The 27,884-nt window shown below is 40.9% G+C and overlaps 1 protein-coding gene across 1 annotated transcript; it reads right to left on the bottom strand.

Annotated features, from left to right (window-relative positions):
• Nucleotides 1-14,939: 14,939 nt before the first annotated feature.
• On the bottom strand, nt 14,940-27,638 carry LOC120439219 (low affinity immunoglobulin gamma Fc region receptor II-like). Its single transcript, XM_039609996.1, has 8 exons — nt 27,362-27,638; nt 26,473-26,721; nt 20,231-20,350; nt 20,058-20,073; nt 19,887-19,978; nt 15,886-15,936; nt 15,476-15,529; nt 14,940-15,384 (listed from the first exon to the last, which is right to left on the bottom strand). Exons 1-8 carry the CDS (start codon nt 27,636-27,638, stop codon nt 15,377-15,379), a joined length of 867 nt encoding a protein of 288 aa, XP_039465930.1. The 3' UTR covers nt 14,940-15,376.
• Nucleotides 27,639-27,884: the final 246 nt, after the last annotated feature.

Below are 27,884 nucleotides of genomic sequence, written 5' to 3'. Positions count from 1 at the left end.
CCTTCATCTAGACAAGAGACATTAACTTAACCACTCTCACATGCTCTGTACCTACATCACCTTCCCTGACAGTCGTAGCTTGGCTCATCTGAGGGTGAAATTATAAGAATGTGTTATTTTGCAAAGTGCTCTCTAGGGCTATGTCCACACGTACCCGGGTATTTTTGAAAACGCAGATTTTTCTATGCGTTTGCACCTTTCGTCCACACGTAAACGCCGTTTTCGGTCACTGAAAACGGAGATTTCTAAAACTCCGCCAGGGTGGATATTTTCTAAAACTCCGTTTTGCATTTACGTGTGGACGAGAAAACGGAGAAAACGCATGCGTCAAAGGTGTGCGCCTTTTTTGACGTCACACTGTGCGCCACGTTGTTGTTTCGGTGAAATGAATTTCTACAATACTGTTACTGTTAATTGTACTCTCTGCAGTGTCTAAATGCTTACATATACATGCACAGTTACTGTCCCTCCACACATACGACTCGGTTCTGCTTCTATGCCCCAGCTTTGTTTACTATTTCCCGCCGAGGCTTCTAGACTTCTGATTGGCCAACATTTCTACACGGTTAGGAATATATCGCCACCTGCTGCTTTGGCATGTTCGTAGCAGCGTTTTCCTTCATTTCTGCCTTTACGTGTGGACGGGATTATTTTTTAAAACGAAAACGGAAAATCTCCGTTTTCAAAAATACCCGTGTACGTGTGGACATAGCCTAGGGTTCCTAAATAAAATATGGCATTGAGGTCATTTCTTTTGAATTAATCCCTTCTTCTGAAATATAAGAACCTCTCCTGGTTTAAATGGCACTTTCTGTTCCTTACTTCCTGTTCCACTCCCAACCCCAAATAGATGCTGACAAGCTGACACAGTAACATGGAAGAGGGAAAGAAGCTGGAAAGGACTACTACAAATAAACCCAATGCCTAACAATGAAAAATGTAAAATAAGAACAATAATAATAATAAAGATAAAAGATGAAGTAACAAGTTTTTTGTTTTTTTGTTTATTCCAAATGATCATCCAGATGTCTGTGACATGTGATGACAAACACCATAATGGAAGGCCTTAGTCATCACGTGCTTAAACTCATCATATATTTTTGCATATGCTGAACAGGCAGTCAGACATGCTGTAACTGTGGGGTAGAAAACTGCATGAACACCATACAGCAGGGGTCTCAAACTCCAGTTATCGAGGGCATGGAAAAGTTGCATGACACCGGCCTTCGAGGAATGGAGTTTAAGACCCCTGTCATATTCCATATGACAGGTTTTGGTTGAAATTCATGAAGACTCTGAAGTTTCTCTTCTCTTCTCGCAGGACAGGAATGTAGCCTTGTCCTGTGAGCCACCGTAAGGATGTACTTAGAGTAGAACTGGAGTGTCACCGGCCTCAGGCTCTTCACCTTTTCAAAGACAAAGCAGTCATTTAGATAAAATATTAGATATTGTTTACCTGTAAATGCACAAAGAGAATTTAGAAATGTAATTATTGTCAAGAGTGAACAAGCACTGATAGTGTAATCTACAGCTGTGGCCAAACGTTTAGAGAATGAGAAGTGTTGTTTGTTTATTTACAAAGTTTGCTGTTTCAGTGATAGTTGTATATCATATTATATTACTTCAAACAGAGGTGATCCAGTAATGCTGCACTAATGAATAAGACTAACTATTCACTTTAGCTAAAGTTATTAAGTTAGCTAAAGAGTTGGGATGCTGTGTAAGACATAAATAAAGCTCAAATACAAAGGTTTGGACAGCGTTTTGCATGTTTCCTTACTCTAGGGGTCTCTGCAAGCATACAGGGCTCTGACAGGGTACAAGATGACAACTTTGGAATTCTACTAGAAACAGTCGATCATATTTGTTTGTCAAAGCTAAATCCAGGGCAAACTAGGCTAAATTAGCGTTTTTAGCTAGCAGCTACAATAAGCATAAAAGTTACTGTACGGCTATCATTTGTTAACATGACGCTTGTTCTTATACATGTAATACATTTATTACCAACCTGAGAGTTTATCCGCTGGTCATTCGACATGACGAATGACTTCTGAAGTCTTAATTCAGCTCAAGACGCTATAGATTCCATCAGTAACGCTATCAGTCTGTAGTTCTATTAATCTGCGCTTGAACCGGAACCGGATGTAAGTCCCAAAAAACTGAATTTTGGAACTGAAATTGAATTGTAGAACTGAAACTGAATGGTGAGAAGTGAATCTGAAATTATTCGAGAGCTGAATTTTTAAAGGATAAAATGCAGTTTCAAAGCAAATCAATTCATTTTCAAACCATAAATTCAATTTCAAATTAGACTAATTCAAATTCAGTTTTCAAAAGCTTTCATTCAAGTTACAATTCAGATTCAATCCGAGTAATTCAAATTCAAATTTAACTTATTCAAATTCAGTTTCTGATGGCACAAATTTCTGCCCATAGATGAACCCCAAGAAAGAAATAGTTTGGACGTGAAACTCACATTTCTCCACCTTGACGAACAGCAAGTGCTGCAGCACAAGCCTCACAAGCTTGACGTGCTCTGCCTGGTTCTGGGAGAAGATGAGGATGTCATCTACATAGACAAAAACAAAACGATTGCGTCTCGTAACACATTATTAATCAGTGCCTGAAACACTGCAGGGGTGTTAGTGAGCCCGAAGGGCATCACCAAATACTCGAAATGTCCCAGGTGAGTATTAAACGCTGTCTTCTACTCATCCCCTTCACGGATCCGCACCAGATGGTAAGCATCACGGAGTCGGATTGTCGCCCGACTCTGTGGTTAAATAGCCCTCCCAAGATGGCGGATAATTAGAAGCAGCTGAGCGCCGCATCAGTTGCCGGCACAGTGGCACCCGCGCAGAGGTGTTTCCGGGTCGGATGCCACCCAGCGTCTGAAGACGACTTCCGTAAACAAAGCCCCGGGAGACGGAGAGGGAGAAATCCAGGAAGACAACATATGTCAGTACCAATCCATATTACCTAACAGACATGCAGGTACAATTTTTTTTCTCAGACACCATAGCAAGGATTTCTTGCTTTACGATGTGGGACACTAGCCCCATGCTGCTGCTGTATGTGCTCAACCTCTGCATTGCTGCAGGAGGAGCAATGCAGAGACCACAATGTCTTATTTTTACTACTTTTACTGTAGCAGTATTTCCCAACCTTTTGGAGCCAAAGGACATATTTCACACCACCAAACAAAAATGTCACAAAAAGCATATTGATAATTTTTCAGCTTGCACCAGGTATAGCGGAATTTGCTCGGTTTGTCCCCAGCACACCTTTTTGTGTTTTACTTCTGAACACTCATGCTAGAACCTTCATCTGAGTCTGAACAGCGTTGTCTCACTCACGGTATGACTATTATGTAATTTCTTTTTCATTTTCTTCTGTTTTACTGCCAGTTGGCAACCCATTTAATTAAAGCAGTTAGTTGTATTGCCCTTTAGTGGAAGAGAATGTAATTGTTCTGCCCGTTACTTAAGCCAGTCGCTTAGAGTACAGGTGAAACCAGATAATCTTCTATAGCACACCTGATCATTTCTCATGGTGCACCTATGTGTCACAACAGTGTTTGGGAAACATTGTACTATAGTGTAACTGAGGCTTTAACAATTACAACTTTGCCCAACTGTTATTAAGTGAAATTTATTATACAGTCTCCTCTACAGGAGCCTCCCAAACCTTAGTGGTTGTGTTGTATTATATTGTATAATATTCTGAACCCTTAACATTTGGGGGCATCGTCCGGTGAGAGGGGAATTTGGAGGTGTAAACGGAGAGATCACGGAGAGATCCGGGGTCCGTGGTGATTAGACGGGCAGATACGAGTCAGTGGTCGAAAGTGAGTGACAAGCCGGCTTATACAAAGGTAAGGCACATACCTGTTGAATTTTCCAAAGTGTGCCAGATTGGACATGACAAAATTAAAGTCTACTCACTGAAAATTACTGGTGAATGTCTGTTTTGATTTTGATGGTAATCTCATGAGCATGCTGGTTGAAGTAATGATAATGAAGTATAAGTGACAGTACTGAGTAATGAGAATAAAGGAATGAAAAGAGAAAGCAGTTGGACTGTTAAGTGAATATAGTATGATAGGTAATTGGCATGTGTGTGAATATGCAGTTTTGATTGACTATAAAGCTGGGCTTGGACATTAATAAGATTACTTGTGATTTTATGTAGTGTTTTCAGAAGTTTTACTAAATTCTCTTAGGACGAGGAGTCTGGGACCCTTAAGAAGCGCATAGCCCGGATGTTGCGATCCCTCCTAGATGTAGACGCGCATTGTTGACCTATCGGCGAATAGGGTTAGCTCGGTTTGGCTTGACCGTGGGGTACAGGGCATCCTGAGATAAGCCAGTGGTTGGACCACTTTGCCGTTTGGAACGGTATCTGCGCTTTTTTGGCTACGATAAATTTGGTTAGGGCATTAGCAATCGGGCCACCGTCAGGGACGGAATACTGGCTAAAATTGGTCGCAAAAAAGTCTGGGACTTTATCGGTTGGACCGTTAAATTTGTCAAAATTATATAGGTTTTAAGAGGCCTAAACTCTGTGCAGTTGTAATTATAAGACGTCTCTGTAATATAAAATATGAGATCTATGTGTGAGATCAGTCTCTGTGTCAGCAATGCACTGCCGGATGTGCACTGATGGTATGTGTGTGAGAATGTAAATGAGCAGCGGTGACGCGCAGAGAGGGTGGTTTCGGTTTAGAGTATTGAGCTTTATAACTATTGTTTGCCAATATTGCTAAATGCCTGTAATTAAGAGGCTGGTTTTGCGTATTACAAGAGTATAAATAGAGTTTGAATTCATTACTGTGGATGTATAGTCATTGACTGAGTTTTGACATATATATATAGATTGAGTGTATTGTACAGTACCTAAGACCACTATATATTTTCTTGTAGTAACCTCTCTTGAGTAATAAATGGTGGTGTGTTTTATTTTTTCAGTTATGTGTGTGTGGTGAGAAGCTGTGAGGATGATGAGAGGTTTCAGTTTTTTCTTTTCTTTTTGACTTGCTCTTTCTGATTATGGAAGCCATGTCCAAAATACTCATATGAAAGTGTATTTTGAGTGATTTTAACCGTGTGAATGCTGTCAGTATTTGATTTGAGTGACTCTGCGTGATTTGTCTGAGTGAGTGAAAAGGTAGGGTGTGTGAGACGATTCATGGTGTCTGAAAGAGGTTAGAACATTTAAAAGTGTGTATGAAATAAAGGTGTGAAATATATTTCTTTTGTGATGTAAAGTAGGATGTTTTAAAGTTTGAAAGTGCTTTTAATTCAAGAAATCCATGAGTGATGTTACAAGAGGTTGAGTTTATTTTTTCTGATTGAAAACACATAAGTGTATACACTTGGTACACCCACTCAAGAAATTATTGTGTGACTGATGCTACAAAACTGACCTAAAGAATGGTGATGTGTGTGAAGAAGTGTTAATTGTCCTGATGTTTGAAAGAGCTCTATTTAAATGTGTGTGAGTGAAATGAAGGTGTATTGTTTTTAGATCAAGATTTAGTAGAATTACAGATTGTTTGTAGACTGTGAAGCAAATGAGACAGAGTCTGCAGAAACAGGAAATGTGTGCCTGTGGTGTGTCGGTGACAGGAAACCGTGTGTGTGTGTCTGGGACAGGAACTTTGCATGCCCATAAAAGTACAATACAATACAGGTGGACTTCTCTCAACATTGAACTTTGAGTAACCGGCAAAAAGGATAGAGGAACAATTGGGAAAAAACAGGCCACTTTTTGGGCTAAAATTTATAGCTTCACCTGTCACTTTGTCCTTGACCCTCAGAAGAAGCTCAAAGGCCAGTCAATCTCCTGATGAAGACCGACAGAACATCGTGGAGTTGAAGAATTAACAGCAGACAAAAGAAACTGAACCATTAACACTGACGACACCAGCAGCAGCATGTAAGAAAAGCGAGTAATGCAACATGTACTGTGAATTACAGGCTGGGCAGTCGAACAGTGGGATAAAGAACTGTGGAAAAGCATTGGGCATTGAGTGTCATATTTGCCATGCTTGAAGTAATCTGGAAAGAGAAGACTGAAAAGATGACTGGAGAAGAACAACAGAGCAAATGAAAATAAGATTGACTGACGACTCGAGAAGCAGAATGGAGGAAACCCCGTGATAAAACATGCACGAGGAAACTGGACGCTGGTAAAGAACAGTGACATGACTGGGGGGCACGGAGTCGAAGGCGCTGAATGTGATATTTTGCCAGACTGGAACTTAACTTCAAAGAAGAATACTGAAAGATCAAAACAGAGAAGAAACGGACTGTGTTTGTTGGAGTTTTGAAGGCCACACAAGGACACTGTGAGAAAGGGATAAGGTCCAGTCTCAGGTGAAGCTGGACGAGTTTGACTGCGAGAATACAGGATATGATTGGATTGAAAATTGAAGCCGGAACTCATGATTGTTTAGTGATGTCCACCATATCACGTTTAAAAGAGGTAAACACAAATTGAAAACACACATACACAAATCGTTACATGTGAAATTATTTTTGAAATGAATCAGAAGTGAGATAGTTTGAATCTAAAGCTCAGTGAAAAGATGCATAAATTAAATATGAATACATAAAAATGCAATGAAGAGCACAATATAGGATGCAATGAAGATGCAGCTTACACTTAATTAAGATGATCACATGGCGTGCAACGAAGAAAGCAGCTTACACTCAAGTAACATGAAATGCAACGAGGAAAACGCTTATATTCATATTCATGACATAAACATGATATAATTGGCATTGGTGACAGGAGAGAGAGAAGTGGGTCGTTTAAGCACTCGTGATAATAATGAAAATCTCTTAGTTTTGTTATTTTCAGGGGCAAGCAGACCTGGACCAATTCTCCAGATGCAGCAGTCAGAAGGAAATTATAGGTTAACATCAATGGATAAGTTAAGGCAAGTTTCTGGGTGAATTGTTCACAGAATGATGTGTCCATGAACCTGAAAAGCAAGCCCTAACTCCTGGCTGAAGACCAGGAGTGCTTTTATTCAAGGTGGGAAATTAAAATTTGGGTTAGTAATTCGGGGAAGGAGAAAACTGACCGTTTAAGTGGAGAATTGTCAAGGAGTCTGAAATACTGCAAAGCAACATATGCAAAACCACACATACAAACAGAAAATGCACTAACCTTACAAAGACAAGCTCATGAAGATTAATGCATAGAGATTGATTAAACCTGGCTAAGAACACAAGCATACGCAATGAAGATCAGCTTGCTGCTTGTATGAGTGAGAGAATGGTGTGAATGTTTAATAAAATAGACTTAAAGCTTGAAGTTGAAGTTGACTCAAAGAAGTTATATGACAGGGGAGTGAGCTATGGAAAAAAACAAAAGAAAAGTGATTAAAGTAGTCTAAAAGAGTGACTTAGGAGTGCTCTTGTACTGATTGATCAAAGCAAGTGATTAGTATAGAAAGAAAATGAAAATAATTGAATAAGGTGATAAGGTTTAAGTATGTATTTCTCTTGTCAAGTTGGCTTGTTGAGCTATGACTCAGTATGCAAATTAGCTGGAGTGAGTGGTGACGAAGACACTTCCTGTGTGTCTGTGTGTCGGAGGCTTTCAGTTCAGGAAACAGAGCGGTGGCTGTTGAGAATTATTTGGTGAAACATAATGGTAAAGTAACAGGATAATTGATTACGGTGGGCAGGAATATAGTGATGGTATGTTGTTGAAATCGGTTTATATCTTATGCTGAATGAAAACATGGCAGAGTGAGGAAGGGAGACATTGTGCAAACGGTATTTGATCTTTTGACGAGGTCCAGGTTGCAGTGAACGGGTGAACTTTGAGATCGTTTCAGATTTTTGAGGCTGTTGTTTCTATTTCAAGAGGGGGAGTTTGATTAAATATGGATATGTCTGAGAGGGGCCCAAAAGTTTGTAGTAGTGCACTCAGAAAAAACCTGTCAGGTGATTTTGTTTGGTACTTTGATGAGCTAATAATCAGCTCTCTTTTTTCTCATTTTTGTTTGAAGCAGGCCTGAAAGAGAGTGGTCTAACGGCGCTGACAAAATTACCGAGTACGAAAATCAGGTGGACTTTACAGATTATAATTGACGGAGGAGTCTACCGGTGGAGACCTGATTGGTTGTGAGTCTCTGTCTAAAAGGATTGTAGCGACTCAATCCAGTCAAACGTATGGAGAACTATTTTCCTAAAAAGGAAAACGAAATAAAACAAACGAATGAGCTCGTTTTGGTGATGTGGAGCATTTCATTATTTGCGTGGAAGGCCCCATATCAGCAAAAAATATCATGTGTGAATGCATATGGGTGAATGTGAGTGACTGGACTAAGGTAGGGATGAATAAATGTGGACAAAAAATTTACCATGTGAGGAAAAGAAAGGGGATGCTTTGTTTTGCTTTTGCCATAAGCAGGACAAGTGGGAGACTTAAATCTGGGGATGCTGATTTTGGGTTGCTGATGTTTGCTTTGCTAAAATTCCTTTTTTACAGGGGTTAGATTATGGGATTACATTATATTGTTGGGAGAATGCTAAATGCTATAGGGGAAATATTGTTTGATGTAACTCAAGTTACCATTAACTGAAGTAACACATGATTAATAACTGTTCTGTTTAAGTTTATTTTTGTTATGACACAGATTGGATCATACAGGGGGAGTTGGTTATGAAATGTAAAGTACAGGTTTTGTTTCCAGGAAATTCCAAGGATCCAGACTTTGAAGGGAGCAGGAGTTTGAGAAGATTTGACATGATGATTAAATTGATTTTATTCCTTAAACACAGGTTTTCAGGGCCGGAGCAAAATACCAGAGAGGAGGATGGCTGAGCTGTTATGAGAAATGATATGACTAACCTTTTTTCCCTTTTAATTTGTTAAGCTTGGGTGAAGCATTTTGAGTTTTTTGCCACATGAGATGTGTCAAAAAAGAGAGGGATTTAAGGTTTAATTTGTTTAATTTGAAATCGGTTTTAGTATGATTTTATAACTATTGGGGTTGTTTGATAACTTAGATATGGTAAAACTGGGGCAGAGATTGTTATTTTTAAAGAAAGGATTAAAATGAACTGAATTCGGTTTAGAAGATAAAATGCTGTGTTAATAAGAAGTTGTACACCAAACTTAAAGGGAAACTGTGGGAATAATAATAATAACGGGGTATGTCTGTGAAGGTTCTCAGTCGGGGAAGATTAGTGAAGATTTTACTAGTAGAAAATGGGTGATTTCTTTTTGATTTTTAGGATAAGTTGTTATAATGTAGGCTTTAGAAACAGATAGTAAATAGATTTATTTCTGGGGTAGAGCAGAGAGCTTCTTAAGAGAGTGTTAAAAGTGTCGCTGACTCAAATGAATAATATTGGAGATTATATAAGTGGAAATGATTTTTTCTTACACATTGCGATTGTGCTCATTAACAGAGTTGATGTTCGGTCCATTTAAGGTCATAAGCTTCGATGAGCGCGATGTCTCAGTCGATATATTGTGGGGGACTTGGAGCAATAGAAGGATAAACAGCATTCACGATTACAAACACACATGATTTAAACATAGGCGAGGCCAAGGGCCTGAAATTCCTTTAGCTTTTAACTGAATTTGAGTTGGCCCTGTAACAAGTGACAGAAAAGAGGAACTGAATAGGAGTTTCGCTTGTAACTAAATTGGGTGACATGTAAAAGATTGAGATAACACATGCAGCTCCACATGAGTCTTATTATATAAAATGCAGTTACAGAATAACAAATGCTTGTTGAAGTGACCAAGTTTTTGTTTAAAACAGAAGCAAAGGGAGAAAGCTTATATTTTTGGTTAACTCTGATAAAGTATAAATTAGAATGTATCATTACATTAAGAGCAGAAAAATGAAATAAAATGATATATTAAAACAGGTTATAACACAGGAAATGTGAGTTCTAAAATACAGTTAGAGTTCAGCTTTTAGCTATGATGAAATTTATTTAGGAGCTATTGATTATATGTTTACACTTAGTTGATTAAAGTGGTTGTTTTTTATGGGCTCAAAATGTGGTCATAAATATTTTGTACTTGTAAATCAGTTTTGTACTTGTAAATCAGGATTTGTATGTGTAAAAAAGATTTGTGTGTGCGTAAAAAACATTTGTGTGTGGACTTAGACAAAAAAACCCTGCAAGTTGCAAGTACGGATTTTGACCCTATTTTTCTTCCTTTCATCTGATTGGTCAATGTCATGTCAATCACAAATGTAACAATCCAATCAGAGAACAGATGGGTTTGGCTGTCGGAGGGTCACTTTTTTGAACTGCAGGTCCTTGAAGGGTAATACCATTTGAAGCTGGAGGATCTCTATATAAATATCCGATAGCAGCTAGGTCTCCTAACTTTCAGCAGCTGTTGAAAGGATAAAGTTGTGGTATGTCAGTGGTTAGAAACAACATTATTACTTTAGGATTAGTTTAACACAAAGTCAGGGCTGACCCGGGACCATTGCTGTGAGTCACAGTGCGCAGCATAAAGGTCCTTTCACATCGGACGCAGGATGTGCTGCTAATGCTAACTAAAAGCAAAGGATCCAGACATTGTTGCTCTGGCTGCTGGGCTCTGTGGGTTTTTGCAGCAGCTCTACCTGTACTAGATGCACCTGCTCCTTGTCGTGTCTATCTCTGACTTTATGTCCTCTACAAGAGTTTCTGTTTTTTTTGCTGGTTCTTCAAATGTTCAATAAAAACATGTATGCTAATTCATAACGAAGAAAGCTTTGTAATGAAGACTGTCATTTCCAATACACTGCCCCTGGATTGTTACATTTGTGATTGACATGACATTGACCAATCAGATGAAAGGAAGAAAAATAGGGTCAAAATCCGTACTTGTAGTCCACACACAAATCTTTTTTACGCACACACAAATCTTTTTTACACATACAAATCTTTTTTACGCACACACAAATCTTTTTTACGCACGCACAAATCTTTTTTACACACACACAAATCTTTTTTACACATACAAATCTTTTTTACGCACACACAAATCTTTTTTACACATACAAATCTTTTTTACGCACACACAAATCTTTTTTACACATACAAATCTTTTTTACGCACACACAAATCTTTTTTACGCACACACAATTCTTTTTTACACATACAAATCCTGATTTACAAGTACAAAACTGATTTACAAGTACAAAATATTTATGACCACATTTTGAGCCCATAGTTTTTTCTTTGATCCGTTAGTAGAATAAGCAGTTATAGTGATTTTCTTGATACATTTTCTTGTGATAGGTGACTTTAGATGAGAGTTAAGGCACTTGCAGCAGCGACAGTTTTGTGCACAGGATGTTGATGATCAGATAAGGGAGCAACAGGAAGCACATGCAGAGACGTGAAAGTAGCGCTTTAAGAGTTTTACAAAATGAGGGGTAATGTTGAATAATATATAGAGGTTCATGTTTTGAGTAATATTAGGTTGAATCAGGTTTGAATAAAGAGAACAATTGAGGGACATAAGGTAGGGAAGCCGTAGTAGGAGGAAAAGGTGTTTTGTTTCCTTTACAGGAGAAGATTTCCCACAAGAGAGGGACCCAGAAGAGGAGCAGAGACCACTTAAGCATGAAGTGTTTTCAAGTGGGAGCTGGCATTTTATTACTAAGACCACCTAGATGACATGAGGTTGTATGCCTAGAGAGGGTCAGAGCGGGAACAGTGACCCTAAGGTTCATGACGTCATGGGTGGACAGGGAATAGAATAGAATTAGAATTAGAACTATGCAAGTTGTAAACAGTTGTAAGGTTAAAAATTATTGTATGTACAGAATGATTATTTACACAGAGCTATACAGTAGTGCAGTTAAGATAAGTGAGGGTGTGGATAATTTCTACAGAGGCTGTCAGATGTCAGGAGGCAGAGTTCAGGAGTCTGACAGCTGTGGGGAAGAAGCTGTTCTGGTACCTGGTGGTCTTAGTCCGGAGGCTCCTGTAGCGCCTCCCAGAGGGCAGGAGGGTGAAGAGTCCATGTGATGGGTGACTGGGGTCTCTGATGATTTTCCCAGCCCTTTTCAGACACCGCTTCCTGTAGATGTCTTTTATGGCAGGAAGTGGTGCTCCGGCGATGCGCTGGGCAGTTTTCACGACCCTCTGCAACGCCTTCCGGTCCGAGGCAGAGCAGTTCCCGTACCAGACTGTTATACAGTTGGTCAGGATGCTCTCGATGGTGCAGCGATAGAAGTTCACCAGGATGCAGTTGGTCGTCCAGGTGAGATCCTCGGAGATGTGGACTCCCAGGAACTTGAAGCTGCTCACACGCTCCACAGCCGTCCCCTTAATGTGGATGGGTGGATGTGGGTCAGCATTCCTCCTGTAGTCCACGATGAGCTCCTTAGTCTTCTCGGTGTTAAGCAGCAGGTTGTTTGTGTCGCACCACTCAGCCAGACGATCCACCTCCTCCCTGTAGGCGGTCTCATCGTTGTCACTGATGAGGCCAATCACCGTGGTGTCATCTGCAAACTTAATGATGGTGTTGGAACCATCAGCAGGTCTGCAGTCGTGGGTGAAGAGGGAGTAGAGGAAAGGGCTCATCACACAGCCTTGTGGTACACCGTGTTCATTGTGATAGTAGATGAGCAGTGGTTATCCAGCCGGACATGTTGGGGCGGTTGGTCAGGAAGTCCAGTAACCATTTGCAGATGAGGGAACTGATGCCCAGGTCTGTCAGTTTCCTGATGAGTTGTGAGGGTGGATTGTATTGAACGCTGAACTGAAGTCTATAAACAGCATTCTGGCGTAGGTGTTGTTGTTGTCCAGGTGTGAGAGGACAGAGTGCAGTGCGATGGAGACTGCATCCTCTGTGCTCCTGTTCTGGCGGTATGCAAATTGGTGGGGGTCCAGGGTGGGGGAGACAGGATTTGAAGTGTGCTAAGACCAGCTGCTCTAAGCACTTAGTGATGATGGGGTGAGTGCTACTGGGCGGTAGTCATTGAGGCAAGATGGGTTGGAGTTTTTGGGTATCGGGACGATGGAGGTGGATTTGAAGCAGGCCGGTACCACAGCGTGGGCCAAGGACAGGTTGAATATGTCTGTCAGGACTCCTGCAAGCTCCCCAGAACACGCTCTGAGAACACGACCGGGGATGCCATCAGGACCTGCAGCCTTGTGGACATTGATCCTGCTCAGCACCGCTCCTACATCGGTGGGGGAGAGAGTCAGAGGTTGGTGGTCTGGCATCACATCTGCTTTGGTTGTGGTTGTGGGGTTCCCTCGCTCAAAACGAGCGTAAAAGTTGTTGAGCTCGTTGAGGAAGGAGACATCAGAGGATGCGGGGAGGGTTTGGTGGTCCTGTAGTCTGTGATGGTCTGGAGTCCTTGCCACATGCGTCGGGGTTGGAGTTGGAGAAGTGTTCTTCACCTTCTTTTGTAATGGTGTTTGGCTTTTTGATGCCCTTCTTTAGATTAGCCCTGGCTGTACTGTAGGCGTGTGCATCTCCTGACCTAAAGGCGGTGTTGCGGGCCTTCAGGAGGAGACGAACATCCCGGTTCATCCAAGGCTTCTGGTTGGGGTACATGGTGATCCGTTTCTGGGTGGTGACACTGTCTGTGGTTTCGGAGATGTAATCCAGTACAGATGAGGCGTACTGGTCCGGGTCTGTGTGGGTGAACATATTCCAGTCTGTGTTTTTAAATCTGTCCTGAATCTGTCCTGAAGCAGCTGAATGGGCCAAGGAGTGACCCAACATAATGTATGGCGACCTCTGGTGGTCCAGAGGTCGAGAGAGGGAGTGTCCGGAGTGGTAAAATATTATGCTGCTATTATTTGCTGCTATTTTTATGATCATTATTATTATTCCATTAATTATTAATATTGATATTGCATTTAGATGTTTAAACATATTGACACCCAATTAAGCTTGTATTACGGGTCCAAGAAGAACCACTTTAAACTGTTGAGTTGAATCTATAATCTTAAATGTTTGTATGCAGACTGCATGGTGAAAGAAAAGGCCCCACGTAGAGTAACTCTGTGCCAAAATAAGACAGGAAGTTACATGTTTTTGAAGTTACATGCTTTGCAAAAGTGCAACTGAAAGCAGAGTCTAAGTGCAAGTTAAAAGCAGGTTAGTTAGTAGAGGCTCTTGATTAAAACATTTACTCAACATATTACATATATAGTTCCAATTGGGGTATTACATGTAAGGATGAGCCTCTGTTCTGGTGAAAGGTCAGAAGTGCAAAGGGTGAGAGGAGAGAGTATTTAAGGACGAGACACATACACACACATAGTTTCAGTTGTGTACGTGCTGGCCTTCTGTCTAGTGGAAAGGTTACAAGGTCTAGCTGGGGAGCTGAGAGGTGAAACAAAGGGCAGCAGAAGCTGACACATACATACGCACATATTAGATAGACTCCTTTGAGTAGGTAAGAGTTTAATCATGTTTTGCTATAACTGCAAAGTTGGGGTGCATACGTGTTAGTCTGTTCCAGGAAGTACACCAGATGTCCCAGAGATAAGCGACAGCGAAGACGAGCTGGGGGAAGCACCTGGGTTCGAGCCGAAGACAATGTTCTTTTTTAAACTGTGTTAAAAGTTGTCAACAGAACATTTGTGGTTTTGAATTGACGTATGCTGTATTGAGTCTGCCTGGCAACAGAAACCCTATAAAGTCTTTGTTCTGACTATTGTAAGACAGTTCAACACTGCACAGTGTTGGACTCCACATGTGTATCCATTAAAATGTCATCTAATTGCACCCGGAGAATCATTGGTCATTATTTTGGATTCCTCCTCAATATCAGAACCTTAACAGTTGTTAGTGTGTTGAGAATGTTATACAGTAAAACAAAATCAGGCATACGCATAAATTGTTCAGTTTCAAAACATTTTACTTTCTAACTTTTCTTTATTCTCTCTGCCTAGAAACAGAGAAAATGGTCAAACACACACACGCACAGATAAAACATTATTGTGTTTTCTTATTATGTAATTCCTTTTAACATGATGTAGATCTTTAAACTCAGACAGCAAAAATATTTGTTGGTGTCCTTACAAGTGCTTTCCAATGTCAAATGTAAGACTGCTGACTTTAATTTTTGCTATCAGCTACTAAAAAAATCACAGACTTCAAACTTTTTTCTCACTGCTGTTTTAACAGGATACATTTAAGGTTTTATATAAAAGCTCAAGAATGAATATGAAAAATCCATGATGAAAATGAAAAAGAGTTGAATATGGAAAGAATATGTATTAACTGGAATGCACATCTATAATAATAATAATAATAATAATAATAATAATATGAAATTATTATTTAACATCAAATGAACATGTTGATATTTGAAGAGCAGGGGAGCAACAATAGCTTCGTTTTGGCTTTGCTACTACAGCTCTTCTCACTGACCTGTAAGACAAACACAAAAAGACAGTAATTTCTAAATGCTAGCCATTTAATAACTTGGAGAATAATTCATTCTGGTTGGTAGCATAATTACCAAAAGAGCTTCCTAATGTGACTTCTGAATAAACTGCCTCCTGACTTGATTTGCCTGTGAGTGAAAAGAAGATCATTTAATGCAACTGTTTAGTAAATTCGGAATTAAAAACAAAATACTTAACCAGGAGAAGGACAACTGCAAAGAGAGAAAGAGTATAGACCTCAGGATACATTTGCTTGGCAGACATATGATGGTGCTAGTTTCAGTCATTATGCAAATGTTGGGGAAACCTGCAGTCAGCTGAGACTGAAGAGGTCACTTAGATGAGTGATGAAACGTTTCTCCCACTCAAAATGCTACGTCCAGATGAATCAACTTTTTGGGGATTTCCTTACCTGGATGATTGAGCATGCATCAAAACAACTATTTACACAATCTTCGAGAGAGATTGCAAACATATACTGTACCATTTCTTGTGTCTTCTACTTGCATGATGGATTCATAGAGGTCAGCAGGACCTAATTAAAAGGAAAACACATTAAGATTAAGTGCAAAAACATTAAAAAAAAACTTAAAGTGAGTTTCATTATTATTAGTTACAGTGGCTTGCAAAAGTATTCGGCCCCCGTGAACTTTCCCACATTTTGTCACATTACAGCCACAAACATGAATCAATTTTATTGGAATTCCACGTGAAAGACCAATACAAAGTGGTGTACATGTGAGAAGTGGAACAAAAATCATACATGATTCCAAACATTTTTTACAAATAAATAACTGAAAAGTGGGGTGTGCGTAATTATTCAGCCCCCTGAGTCAATACTTTGTAGAACCACCTTTTGCTGCAATTAACAGCTGCCAGTCTTTTAGGGTATGTCTCTACCAGCTTTGCACATCGAGAGACTGAAATTCTTGCCCATTATTCTTTGCAAAACAGCTCCACAACTGCCCTGTGATGGCCTCAGAGGTTGTGTAAGAGAATATTGGGAGCAACAACACCATGAAGTCCAAAGAACACACCAGACAGGTCAGAGATAAAGTTATTGAGAAATTTAAAGCAGGCTTAGGCTACAAAAAGATTTCCGAAGCCTTGAACATCCCACGGAGCACTGTTCAAGCCATCATTCAGAAATGGAAGGAGTATGGCACAACTGTAAACCTACCAAGACAAGGCCATCCATCTAAACTCACAGGCCGAACAAGGAGAGCGCTGATCAGAAATGCAGCCAAGAGGCCCATGGTGACTCTGGACGAGCTGCAGAGATCTACAGCTCAGGTGGGGGAATCTGTCCATAGGACAACTATTAGTCGTGCACTGCACAAAGTTGGCCTTTATGGAAGAGTGGCAAGAAGAAAGCCATTGTTAACAGAAAACCATAAGAAGTCCCATTTGCAGTTTGCCACAAGCCATGTGGGGGACACAGCAAACATGTGGAAGAAGGTGCTCTGGTCAGATGAGACCAAAATGGAACTTTTTGGCCAAAATGCAAATTGCTATGTGTGGCGGAAAACTAACACTGCACATCACTCTGAACACACCATCCCCACTGTCAAATATGGTGGTGGCAGCATCATGCTCTGGGGTGCTTCTCTTCAGCAGGGACAGGGAAGCTGGTCAGAGTTGATGGGAAGATGGATGGAGCCAAATACAGGGCAATCTTGGAAGAAAACCTCTTGGAGTCTGCAAAAGACTTGAGACTGGGGCGGAGGTTCACCTTCCAGCAGGACAACAACCCTAAACATAAAGCCAGGGCAACAATGGAATGGTTTAAAACAAAACATATCCATGTGTTAGAATGGCCCAGTCAAAGTCCAGATCTAAATCCAATCGAGAATCTGTGGCAAGATCTGAAAACTGCTGTTCACAAACGCTGTCCATCTAATCTGACTGAGCTGGAGCTGTTTTGCAAAGAAGAATGGGCAAAGATTTCAGTCTGTAGATGTGCAAAGCTGGTAGAGACATACCCTAAAAGACTGGCAGCTGGAATTGCAGCAAAAGGTGGTTCTACAAAGTATTGACTCAGGGGGCTGAATAACTACGCACACCCCACTTGTCAGTTATTTATTTGTAAAAAATGTTTGGAATCATGTATGATTTTCATTCCACTTCTCACGTGTACACCACTTTGTATTGGTCTTTCATGTGGAATTCCAATAAAATTGATTCATGTTTGTGGCTGTAATGTGACAAAATGTGGAAAAGTTCAAGGGGGCCGAATACTTTTGCAAGCCACTGTATTAGTCACCCATAATGGTGTCACAAGGGTGGCACATGTTAAGAAGCTGAAATTCCTTGAGGATACCCTCAAATGAATATCTACGCATCATGACCATGTCCATTATATAACGATAATTGGAATATGTTTCAGTAAACGGGTAAGATAAACAAAACTTATGTCAGTGTACAAATATATAGGAACCTATCTGTAATTCACCCACTGTTATCTTCTTCAATGCCTTGTGCCAAGACAGTGCAGAGCAGCTACCTGAACATGAATCCCACAGAGGTTAATTATCTTCTTAATAATATTGCTTCTTTACTACGGATGACTCTGGATACTGTGGCTCATCTGAAAAAAGCCTCAAATCAGAAGTACTTGACTCCCTGGTATTACTCTCAAATGCTCACCTTAAAGCAGATAATTCCTAAGCTGGACAGGAAATGGCATCTCACAAATTTAGAAGATGATCATTTAATCATAAGAGAAAAATAGTTTGCTTCTTTATTTTTTTTAAAAAAAAGCCCTCCGTAAAGCTAGAACATTTTACTATTCAACACTGATTGAAGAAAACAACCCTAGGTTGCACTTCAGCATGGTAACCAGACAGACAAAAAGTCAGAGTTCTGTTGAATGACTTCATGAATTTCTTCATAAATAAAATTTTAACCATTAAAGAAAAAAATTACTCGTAACCGTAACATTATGTACAGCTACTTAGCTCAATAGCTTTGATATTTATTTAGACTATTTTTCTCCAATCGATCTTTCTGAGTGAACTTAATTACTTCCTCCAAACCATCAACATGTCTTTTAGACCCCATTCCTACAAGACTGCTGAAAGAAGTCCTGCCATTAATTAACACTCGAATCTTAAAAATAGTCAACCTATCTCTAATAATCAGCTATGTACCACAGGTCTTTAAACTGGCAGTAGTTAAACTATTACTTGAAAAGCCATCACTTGACCCAGCTTTCTTAGCTAATTATAGGCCAAACTCCAACCTTCTTTTTTAATCTCAGAAATTCTTGAAAGAGCTGTTGCAAAACAGCTAATAATCTAAAGATAAATGGTTTATGTAGAGCTTCAGTCAGGTGTAGTCATAGTATCATAGTACAGAAACAGCTTTTGTGAAAATTACAATTGTTCTTATGGCCTGACAGTGGACTTACCTCTGTGCTTTGCGCACTAGACCTCAGTGTAGCGTTCAATACTGTTGACCATAATATTTTATTACAATGATCAGAGCATGCTGCACGTATTAAAGCTATTGGGCTGGTTTGGTTTCATCTATCTAACAGACTCCAATTTTTTAATGTAAATGGGTCCTTTGCACACTAAGGTTAATTATGGAGTTCCACAGGGTTCAGTGTTAGGATATGATCTGTTTACATTATCCATGCTTTCCTTAGGCAGTATCATCACAAGGCATAGCATACATTTTCACTGCTATGCAGATGACACCCAACTTTATCTGTCCACGAGGCGAGATAAAACAAACCAATTTGTTAAACTGCATGAATTTCTTAAAGACATAAAAACCTGGATGACCTCTAATTTTCAGTTTCTAAATTCAGATAAAACTGAGGTTATTGTACTAAAACCTACTGCCCTAAAACTCTTACAATTGTGTTATCTGACCAGATAGTTACTCTGTATAGCATTACCTTGGGGTCCAGTAACACTGTGAGGAATCATGTAGTCATATTACTGCTGGAGGTTTCTTCCTGTTAAAAAGCAGTTTTTCCTTCCCACTGTTGCCAAAGCGTTTGCTTAAAGGAGGTCATACGATTGTTGGAATTTTCTAGGTTTTATTTGTATTATTTTAAGAACTTTACCTTGCAATATAAAGTGTCCTGAGGTTATGTGTTAAAATTTATTTGAAATGTGCTCAGGTTTAGAGAGCTGAAGCACTAATATTGATCACTTCAACACTGACAGGGAACATGTTTCTGTAGAATACTTATTGTTACTTTAGATATATCTATTTGCCAATAGTACAGTTTTATGTTGAGTAAGGCCTTTTGAATGACCAATAATATAAACCACCACACCTCGGTTGATATTTATTTAACTATAGAAGTAAAATTATTTTACAATTTTCGAGTCAAGAGGGAGTACAGAGGAGTTAAAGATGTTCATGGAGAGTGCTGAATACTTCCTGAAACTAAGAAATATTAGGGTTTATAAGTATTTATTAAAAAATCTGTATTAATAATGACAATAAAGTTTGGCTTTAAAAGCTAACCATATTGAAGACAGTCATATTCATGTATTTCATTCTGGTTGACTCCATGATTTGTGGTGAAGCCCAGACTTTGAATGTCAGACTGGATTGGCCTACAACATGAAACAAACACAATAAATTGAAAAGTAACTGATGTTTGTTTAAAATAATAATGAAATGTATTTTACCAACCTGGTGAAGCAGGAATCTGTGAACGAGACATATGCTATTATATGATTTTGATGTATAAATTGTTCCACTGTTATTTTGTTTCATGAGATCAGAATGCATGCATTTTTTTTTATAATTAAAGTGTATGTAGCAAATAAACTCTCTAATACAGTAGAAAAAGAAGAGGCTCTTACGCTTGGGCTGTCTGCAGCAATACAGCAAAAGCAGGAGAATAATAAGGAGAGAGACTCCATAAACCAGTCTAACAATCAACCACACAGGAGACGAAAAGCTTCCAGGTCTCGCCACAGCTACTGTAATGACAATAATTAACCATTAATAAACTATTCTTGTATTGCATATTTCAATTTGTAGATGAAATATCTCTTGATGCTAGGCTAGTCAAGTGATGATTTGTAGCAGCTACGTACAAATATTCCCTTTTCATTCACAGCAATCTCGAGGTTTGCCAGAAGGCTGGCAGAGCAGCTTAAACTCCTCCATAATGGATTTCAAGTTAACACTTAATTTGTTTCTATTTCCACTGAGTGCTATGTTGGTCAAACTCATCAGAAGCCCTAGCCATCTTCAGAAATCCTTCTAATTCTTCAGTGGTGGACATGGGAAACTCACATATCAGTAGGGCCAAAGAATCCTTGGCAGGAGGCCATGTGGGTATAACCATATCTTCAAATTTCCCGGAAGATCTGTTTTGTTTGTTTTCTTCAGCCAACCCACAAGCTCCTCACAAACATTCTTAACCACTGCTCCATCTTTAAGTGTGCTTTTGAACATTTTCTTGTAGCTCCTAACAGGTTTTTCCATGATGGTTGGGATTGACAGGCGTGTGATGGTAAACCAGAATGTACTGCTCACTTGACATTCCTTAAGCACCAGGGAATTTGATTTCTCTGGCTTAAAAGCCATTCTTTCTTATCCCAACACTCTCTAAGGCCCCCCGAGGATCAATATGGCTCCTGCAGCAGACTCTGTAGTCACTGTTAGGTCATTCATGAAGGCTTGGATTGTTGGCTGACTTTGACTTTAGCCCTTTGCACTCTGGCTCTGCTGATTTTAGCAACCTGTTCATTACCAGGGCAAAAAGAATGATTGAGATGGTTACAGCCTGTTATACAGTTAGGTCCATAAATATTTGGACGGAGACTCTTTTTTTTCTAATTTTGGTTATGTATATTGCTACAATGATTACTGTGCTGACCTTATACTAAGAGTCACTTCAGGGCCATTGACATCAGAGATATGCAGGCTGGAAATCAGGACTAATGTTTGGTCAGCACAGTAATCCAGAAACAGATCTTTTACTTTAGTTTGCACATGATATCTCTCAGCATCTCCTTTACAAGCTGGTCCAACAACAGCACTGTCAGGTCACTCCTGTTCTTCTTAGCCTCACAAATTAACTGTGTAACCACTCCAGTGGGGTCAAGGCAGTCTGGTATGCCATACTTCTGCACTGATGTGTCAATGCATTGTTTCTTAAGGAGAAAATCTGCCAGAGATTTTGCCCCAATGTTAAGAAGATTTTTACTTCAATGCTGATCACAGACATAATCCTAAACTGGCTGATATTTCTTGAATCTCCCTCTTTTGGAGCCCACAGACCTTCTGCAGAGCACCATTGCCATGTTGCCCTTAACTGTCTCCAAATGACCCTGATAATTTTCCAGAGCTGATGTAAAACCTATGGACAATGCTTATATACCTTGTATGATGTTCTACTACATCCTGGTGCTGAACTTGCCTGAACTTTCCTCACTACATTCCTTGGCTCTCTTGGGTCAAATGGTTCCACAGGCTCTGGTGGCTGTGCTTGGCATGGGCCTAAGTCTTGGTCCCTGCTGGGGTCACTGAAGATGGTAGCAAGGTTTTGATATTCCTCTTTAAAACAGGTCAAGCTTCCACTGCACTTCTGGCCAAGGAGATGCTTGACAAATCCAAATTTGTTGTTAACAAAGGGTGATCTCTTTCTAACCCTCTCTCTTTTCAATCTCCTTTGAAGGAGAGCCCTCTCTCCTTTGTCTTTGGTGTTGTTCTGGCCCCCACAACCTCACAAATCTCTTCCTGAGCATGGAACAGAGATTTACGAGTTGGACTTGATCTTCCTTTCTGGCGATGTTATATTGTTTCTTCAATGCCCTGTTTAAGATGGCGCCACGGGAGAGGCTGCCAGTTACAGGAGCTCAGACCAACTTCCATTGTTTTAAATTATTTAATCTCTTTTCCTTGCTTTTTTCACTTTTTCATGTAACCTGTCACAAGAATGCTAGCCAGAAGCAACTTGTGAAGTTGTTTCTGTGTTTTTTGATCATATACGGACTGTTTAACCCAGTACGCGGAGATCCATCAAGCAGCAGCTCCATTAATTACACCCGGGATCAGCTGTTAGCGCTTAGCAACCAGCTGATTCACCCCAGAAAAAGACCAGAGATCCCCAGGGGGTTACAGCAGAGGAGACAGGGCTGTAGAGCTGGAGTTAAGTGTTGAGAGCGGAAGAGACAGTACAAACCATCGGTACCCTCGATCATTATGGGAAATGTCAGATCTCTCCCCAGTAAGATCGAGGAATTGGCAGCGCTGACCAGACTCCAGAGGGAGTACCGGGAGGTTAAGGAGCTTGGAAAGAAAAGCGTCTGGACTTCTTTAAGTTGCTTGAAGACGTTTCACCTCTCATCCGAGAAGCCTCTTCAGTTCTAAGGTCAAATGGTGGAGAGTCCCAGATTTAAACCCAGTGGGAGTAACCCCCCAAAAGAGGGACAAAAGGACCCCCTGATGTCCTTCGTCTTCAAGCAACTTAAAGAAGTCCAGACGCTTTTCTTTCCAAGCTCCTTAGACTACAATGACCTGGATGACTGAGAACCTTCACAGACATACTGGGAGGTTAGCATGACGTGCTACACAGAGTCGTGGCTAACACACCTCACTCCAGACTCTCACGTGACTGTTCCGGGATTTCACCTGGTGAGAGCGGATCGGGACGCAAAGGAGACCGGCAAGAGGAAAGGTGGGAGGATTGTGATGTATGTGAACGAGAGATGGTGTAAATCGGGGCACATCAGTGTTAAGAAGCAGCGCTGTACTCGAGATGTGGAGCTATTAGCGATTAGCTTTCGACCGTATTACCTGCCGCGGGAGTTCTCGTAAGTCATCGCTATAACCTTGTACATCCCGCTTTGTTTTTTACCAGGGAAAACAAAACACTGGACCTACTGTATGCAAATACTAAGGATGCATATACATCATCACCCCTACCTCCACTGGGTCGCTCAGACCATAACCTGGTCCATCTGGTTCCCTCATACATACCTTTTGTGTATAAACAACCCCCCACCACAAGGTGTGTGAGAGCATGGTCTGAAGAGGTGAGCATGGCACTGAAAGACTTCCAAACTACAGACTGGGAGGTGCTATGCAGCCCATGTGGGGAGGATATCGACACTAACCACCTGCATAACAGACTATGGCTACATCCACACTAGGCCAGATAGATTTGAAAACTGCGTTTTCATCTGAAAACGCTCTGCATCCACACTAGCGTTTTCAGTCGTTTTCCCAGAGTTGCGCGTCCACATTGAAACGGCCAAAAATGCTTACATTCCAGTACTGCGCGTGCGTGAAACGCAAGAAGATTCAACCTGCCTCATTTTTGTCTGCCGCTCATTTACTTTCCGGCTCTTTGAAATGTTGTGGCAAAATGTTGAGGAAAAGCACTGAGTTTTTTAAATGGACTAACAATGAGGTGGAGTTGTTACTGCGAGTAACATAGTACAAAGTACAAGTACAAAGTTGCAAAAGTGAGTGAGAGTTACAGAATTTGAAGTAAAGCTATCTGGAGCATGTACAGACTGATATTAATCTTTAATAGGGCTGTCAAAATTGAGAGGAAACAAAGTAACTGCTCCGCTATTGAACTCCGCTATGTTAGTTTAATTGGTCACATGACTGCATCATATGACTAACATGCGTCATCATTTTAGAAAGTCTTCGTTTTCGCTGTCCACACTGCGACGCAAAAGCACCGTTTTCAAATGTATTCGTTTTCCAGAGCGTTTCCAAAATGCTGCGTTTTCCTTGAGCGAAAACGTTGTCTCAGTGTGGACAGGAGGCCAAAATGGAGAGAAAAAGATGCCTTTTCAAACGAAAATGCATTCGTGTGGACGTAGCCTATCAACTTCTGCGTGGATAACACTGTACCAACCAGGAAAGTAAAGTGTTACTCCAACAACAAGCCATGGCTGACTCCAGATCTGAGGAACCTGCTGGAGCAGAAAAGGAGGGCTTTCAGATCTGGAAACAGAGAGGAAAGAAGGAGAGTCCAGAAGGAGCTAAGGAGAGAGATAAGGAGGGGAAAGGACAGCTACAGGAGGAAGCTGGAGGAGCAGCTCCAGCAGAGCAACACTAGACGTGTGTGGAGAGGACTGAACACCATCACTGGACGGAGCACTGTGAGCAGAGGGGGTCCAGAGTCTGGAGACCAGGTTTGGGCGAACAGATTGAACCAGTTTTTTAACAGGTTTGATTCAGTAGCCCTTCCCTCCCCCATCCACCAGAACTCTTCACACATCCTTCACACCTCTCTGCAACCCCCCATCGCACCGTGGACATCAAATGCACCTCACCTGCCCCCCTTTTCCTTTTCGTTCAGTGACTCTACTGCCTCCTCCCCCCACGCCAGTCATCAGGAGCCACCCACCCACACCCTACACTGCAGCCTCTCCATCACAACTGACCAGGTGCAAAGTCAGCTGAGGAAGATGAAAACCAGGAAGGCCACGGGTCCTCATGGAATCAGCTCCAGACTTTTGAGGGACTGTGCAGATCAGCTCTGTGAGGTTATCACATACATCTTTAACCTTAGCCTCAGTCTGGAGAGGGTCCCCATTCTGTGGAAGACCTCCTGCTTGGGGCCAGTCCCAAAGACACCCCAAGGAGCCAAACCACTTCAGACCCGTTGCCCTGACTTCACACCTGATGAAGACCATGGAGAGAATCATACTACACCACCTTCGCCCACTAGTCAGGAGAGATCTAGACCTGCTGCAGTTTGTCTAGCAGCCGAACATCGGGGTGGATGACGCTGTCACCTACATGCTGCATCGGGCCTTCTCTCATCTGGAGAGCGCCAGGTGCACTGTGAGAGTCATGTATTTTTGATTTCTCCAGTGCCTTCAATACAATCCAACCCCCAGTGCTAAGGGAGAAGACGCAGGGAGCAGGAGTGGACCATCAGCTGTCCTCATGGATTATTGACTACCTCACCAGGAGACCCCAGTATGTGAGGCTGCGGGATTGTGTGTCTGAGGTGGTAGTCTGTAGCACGGGGGCCCAACAAGGAACAGTACTCGCCCCTTTACTCTTCACCCTGTACACTGCGGTCTTCAGTTATAACACAGACTCTTGCCATCTCCAGAAGTTCTCAGACGACACCACCATTGTGGGTCGGGTGTCGGAGGGAAACGAACTGGAATACGAGGGGTCATCAATGACTTTGTCAGCTGGTGTGAACAGAACAATCTTCCCATCAATGCCAGCAAGATGAAGGAGCTGGTGATTGACTTCAGCAAGAAGCCATCCCCTATTACACCAGTGAACATCCAGGGTTTGGACATTGAAACGGTGGAGGAGTACAAATACCTGGGTATTTGTTCACCTCAATAACAAACTGGACTGGTCCACAAACACAAATGCACTCTTCAAAAAGGGTCTAAGTCGTCTCCACCTGCTATGCCGACTGAGATCCTTTGGGGTGAAGAGGACACTCCTAAGGAGATTTTACAACACTGTGGTGGCGTCTGCTATTTTCTGTGCTGTGGTCTGCTGGAGTGGTGGAATAACAGAGAGGGACAGGGGGAAACTCAACCTTACCTGTATAAACCTGTATATACGAACTTTGGTTGCTTATGTTTATAGGACCACCTTGTGTCTTCCTTTTATATTTTATTTTCCCTTGCTGTAAGAGCTCTGTAACACCGAAATTTCTCATCCGTGGGATAATAAAGGTTTATTCTATTCTATTCTATTCTATTCTATTCTATTCTATTCTATTCTATTCTATTCTATTCTATTCCATTAACTGTTTCCTGATGTTATGGATTGTGGGTGCTCTCTGGTTCTTCATGTAAGGCTGTTTGGCCTTTCTTTCTTCTTCCACTCCAAATCTTTCCACTGCCATGCTCACAGTAGTGGTCATCAGGCCCCTCAGGCTACCCTTGGGCTATCTTTCCTGAGTTTGATTTTATAGCTTTAATTGGGTCCTTCTTCACAGAAGGTGTAGTTTGGGCTGCCTACCCACTCGCCCCACTTATTTCATAAGATAATTTTAATAAAAACACACAAAGAGCCAGGTGCCTTGAAGTCTTAAAACAGACAATTTTCCTTCTCAAGCAGGAAAATAATCAAATGCTTTGATCCTGCTCACCTTTAACTGACATCCAGCTATGTGGTGACTCTTCTCCCAAGAATTGACACTTGTAGAAACCTTCATCAGACTTTGACACTGCAGAGATGTTCAGCTCCCCTCGGGTATCATTTTGAATAAGTTTGTCATTGTGATAGAAAAACACATTGGAAAGTATTTTTTTTCTTTTCAAACTGCAGCTCAGACTAACAGAAGCTCCCTCAGTCACAGGATGAACAGGACTCACCAGGATGGGACCACTGTGATAATCTGTGACACAATTAAACACAATTGGTACAGTCAGATCAGCTGGTGCAAACGTTAAGAAAAAGTTTAAAACAGTCACAACCACAGACTACACAAATGCTTTTTCAGATCTGCTCTTGTATATTTAAAAATTATTTTATGAGTCCTACTATTTCTATATGAAATTGATGTAGTAGTGAGGTGTGGTTTCGGCACAGCTGCATGAGGAGAGGTGGGGCAGATTAGTTCATGAAGCTGTGCACAGTGCAAGTAAAGTAAGACTATTACTATTACTACTATCTGAACTCCATGACTAGCTCTTCACTGAGGAGAACTCACATACAGCATAACCTTTACCACACCTGCACCTTTATACATGATGGTCTTTAGGAACAATACTTTAATGACAGAGATGTTGAGGTTTTTATTGGTTGATTACTAAAAGAGAAAATATAAAATACTTGCTCTCAGCAAATTTGGTAAACTGAATTATAAAAAGACTGAGTGAAATGAGACCAACAGTCAAGAAAATTTTGCTGCTGTGGTGAGATGCCTAAAATTATCTGGAATTCTCATTTTTGTTTATTTTGCCAAATTTAATCTTCACTTCACACTTGCCTATGTAATGTCTTAATCATTAAGAAGAAAATGTATTGTAGCACACCTTGTACAGTGATGTTGACTGCACTGCTGAACTCTCCTGATCCAGACTCACACCAGTACACTGCAGTATCTGACTTTGATGTGTTGATGTTACATGTGGATCCAGTCAATGTCCGACAATTAGAAGAGTACAGTCGGCCGTCCTCAGAGAACTTCCTCACTCTCCACTCAGTGAAGTTTCCCTCACAGGTCAGTGAGACAGAGTCAGAGGTGAAGTGTTGCACTCTGTCAGGACTCACTGTGAGAGACGCTGCTGAATGAACATCTGGAAACAACATGCAGTGAGAGGTCAGGATCAGTGCTCAGACACGAAACTAAAAAATTAAATTAAATTAAAAGAAAAACTTTTTAATCACAGTATAGTATCAAGTCCATTAACCTTCTGGAACAGTACTGATACACCATCCTGGAGGAATTAGTCCAGTACCTTCAGGATGGAAGATCATTAATGTGCCATTGCCAGTTTGCTGTGTCTGGCAGCACACTCTCAAGAGCATTGTAGAAGATTCCAGGAGATAGAGAGA

Source organism: Oreochromis aureus, linkage group 3, assembly GCF_013358895.1.
Source record: "Oreochromis aureus strain Israel breed Guangdong linkage group 3, ZZ_aureus, whole genome shotgun sequence".
In the NCBI taxonomy this organism is placed as follows: Eukaryota; Metazoa; Chordata; class Actinopteri; order Cichliformes; family Cichlidae; genus Oreochromis; species Oreochromis aureus.
The sequence above is the reverse complement of the archived record's forward strand: the minus strand, read 5'-3'. Positions and strand labels throughout refer to the sequence as shown.

Coding starts and splice junctions, on each gene's coding strand:
- LOC120439219 (XM_039609996.1), bottom strand. CDS start 27,638: ATGTTGTTTCCAGATGTTCATTCAGCAGCGTCTCTCACAGTGAGTCCT. Junction 26,722..27,361: donor AGTCAACATCACTGTACAAG/GTGTGCTACAAT, acceptor ATTGTGTCACAG/ATTATCACAGTGGTCCCATC. Junction 15,937..19,886: donor ATATGACTGTCTTCAATATG/GTTAGCTTTTAA, acceptor CCTTTTAATTAG/GTCCTGCTGACCTCTATGAA.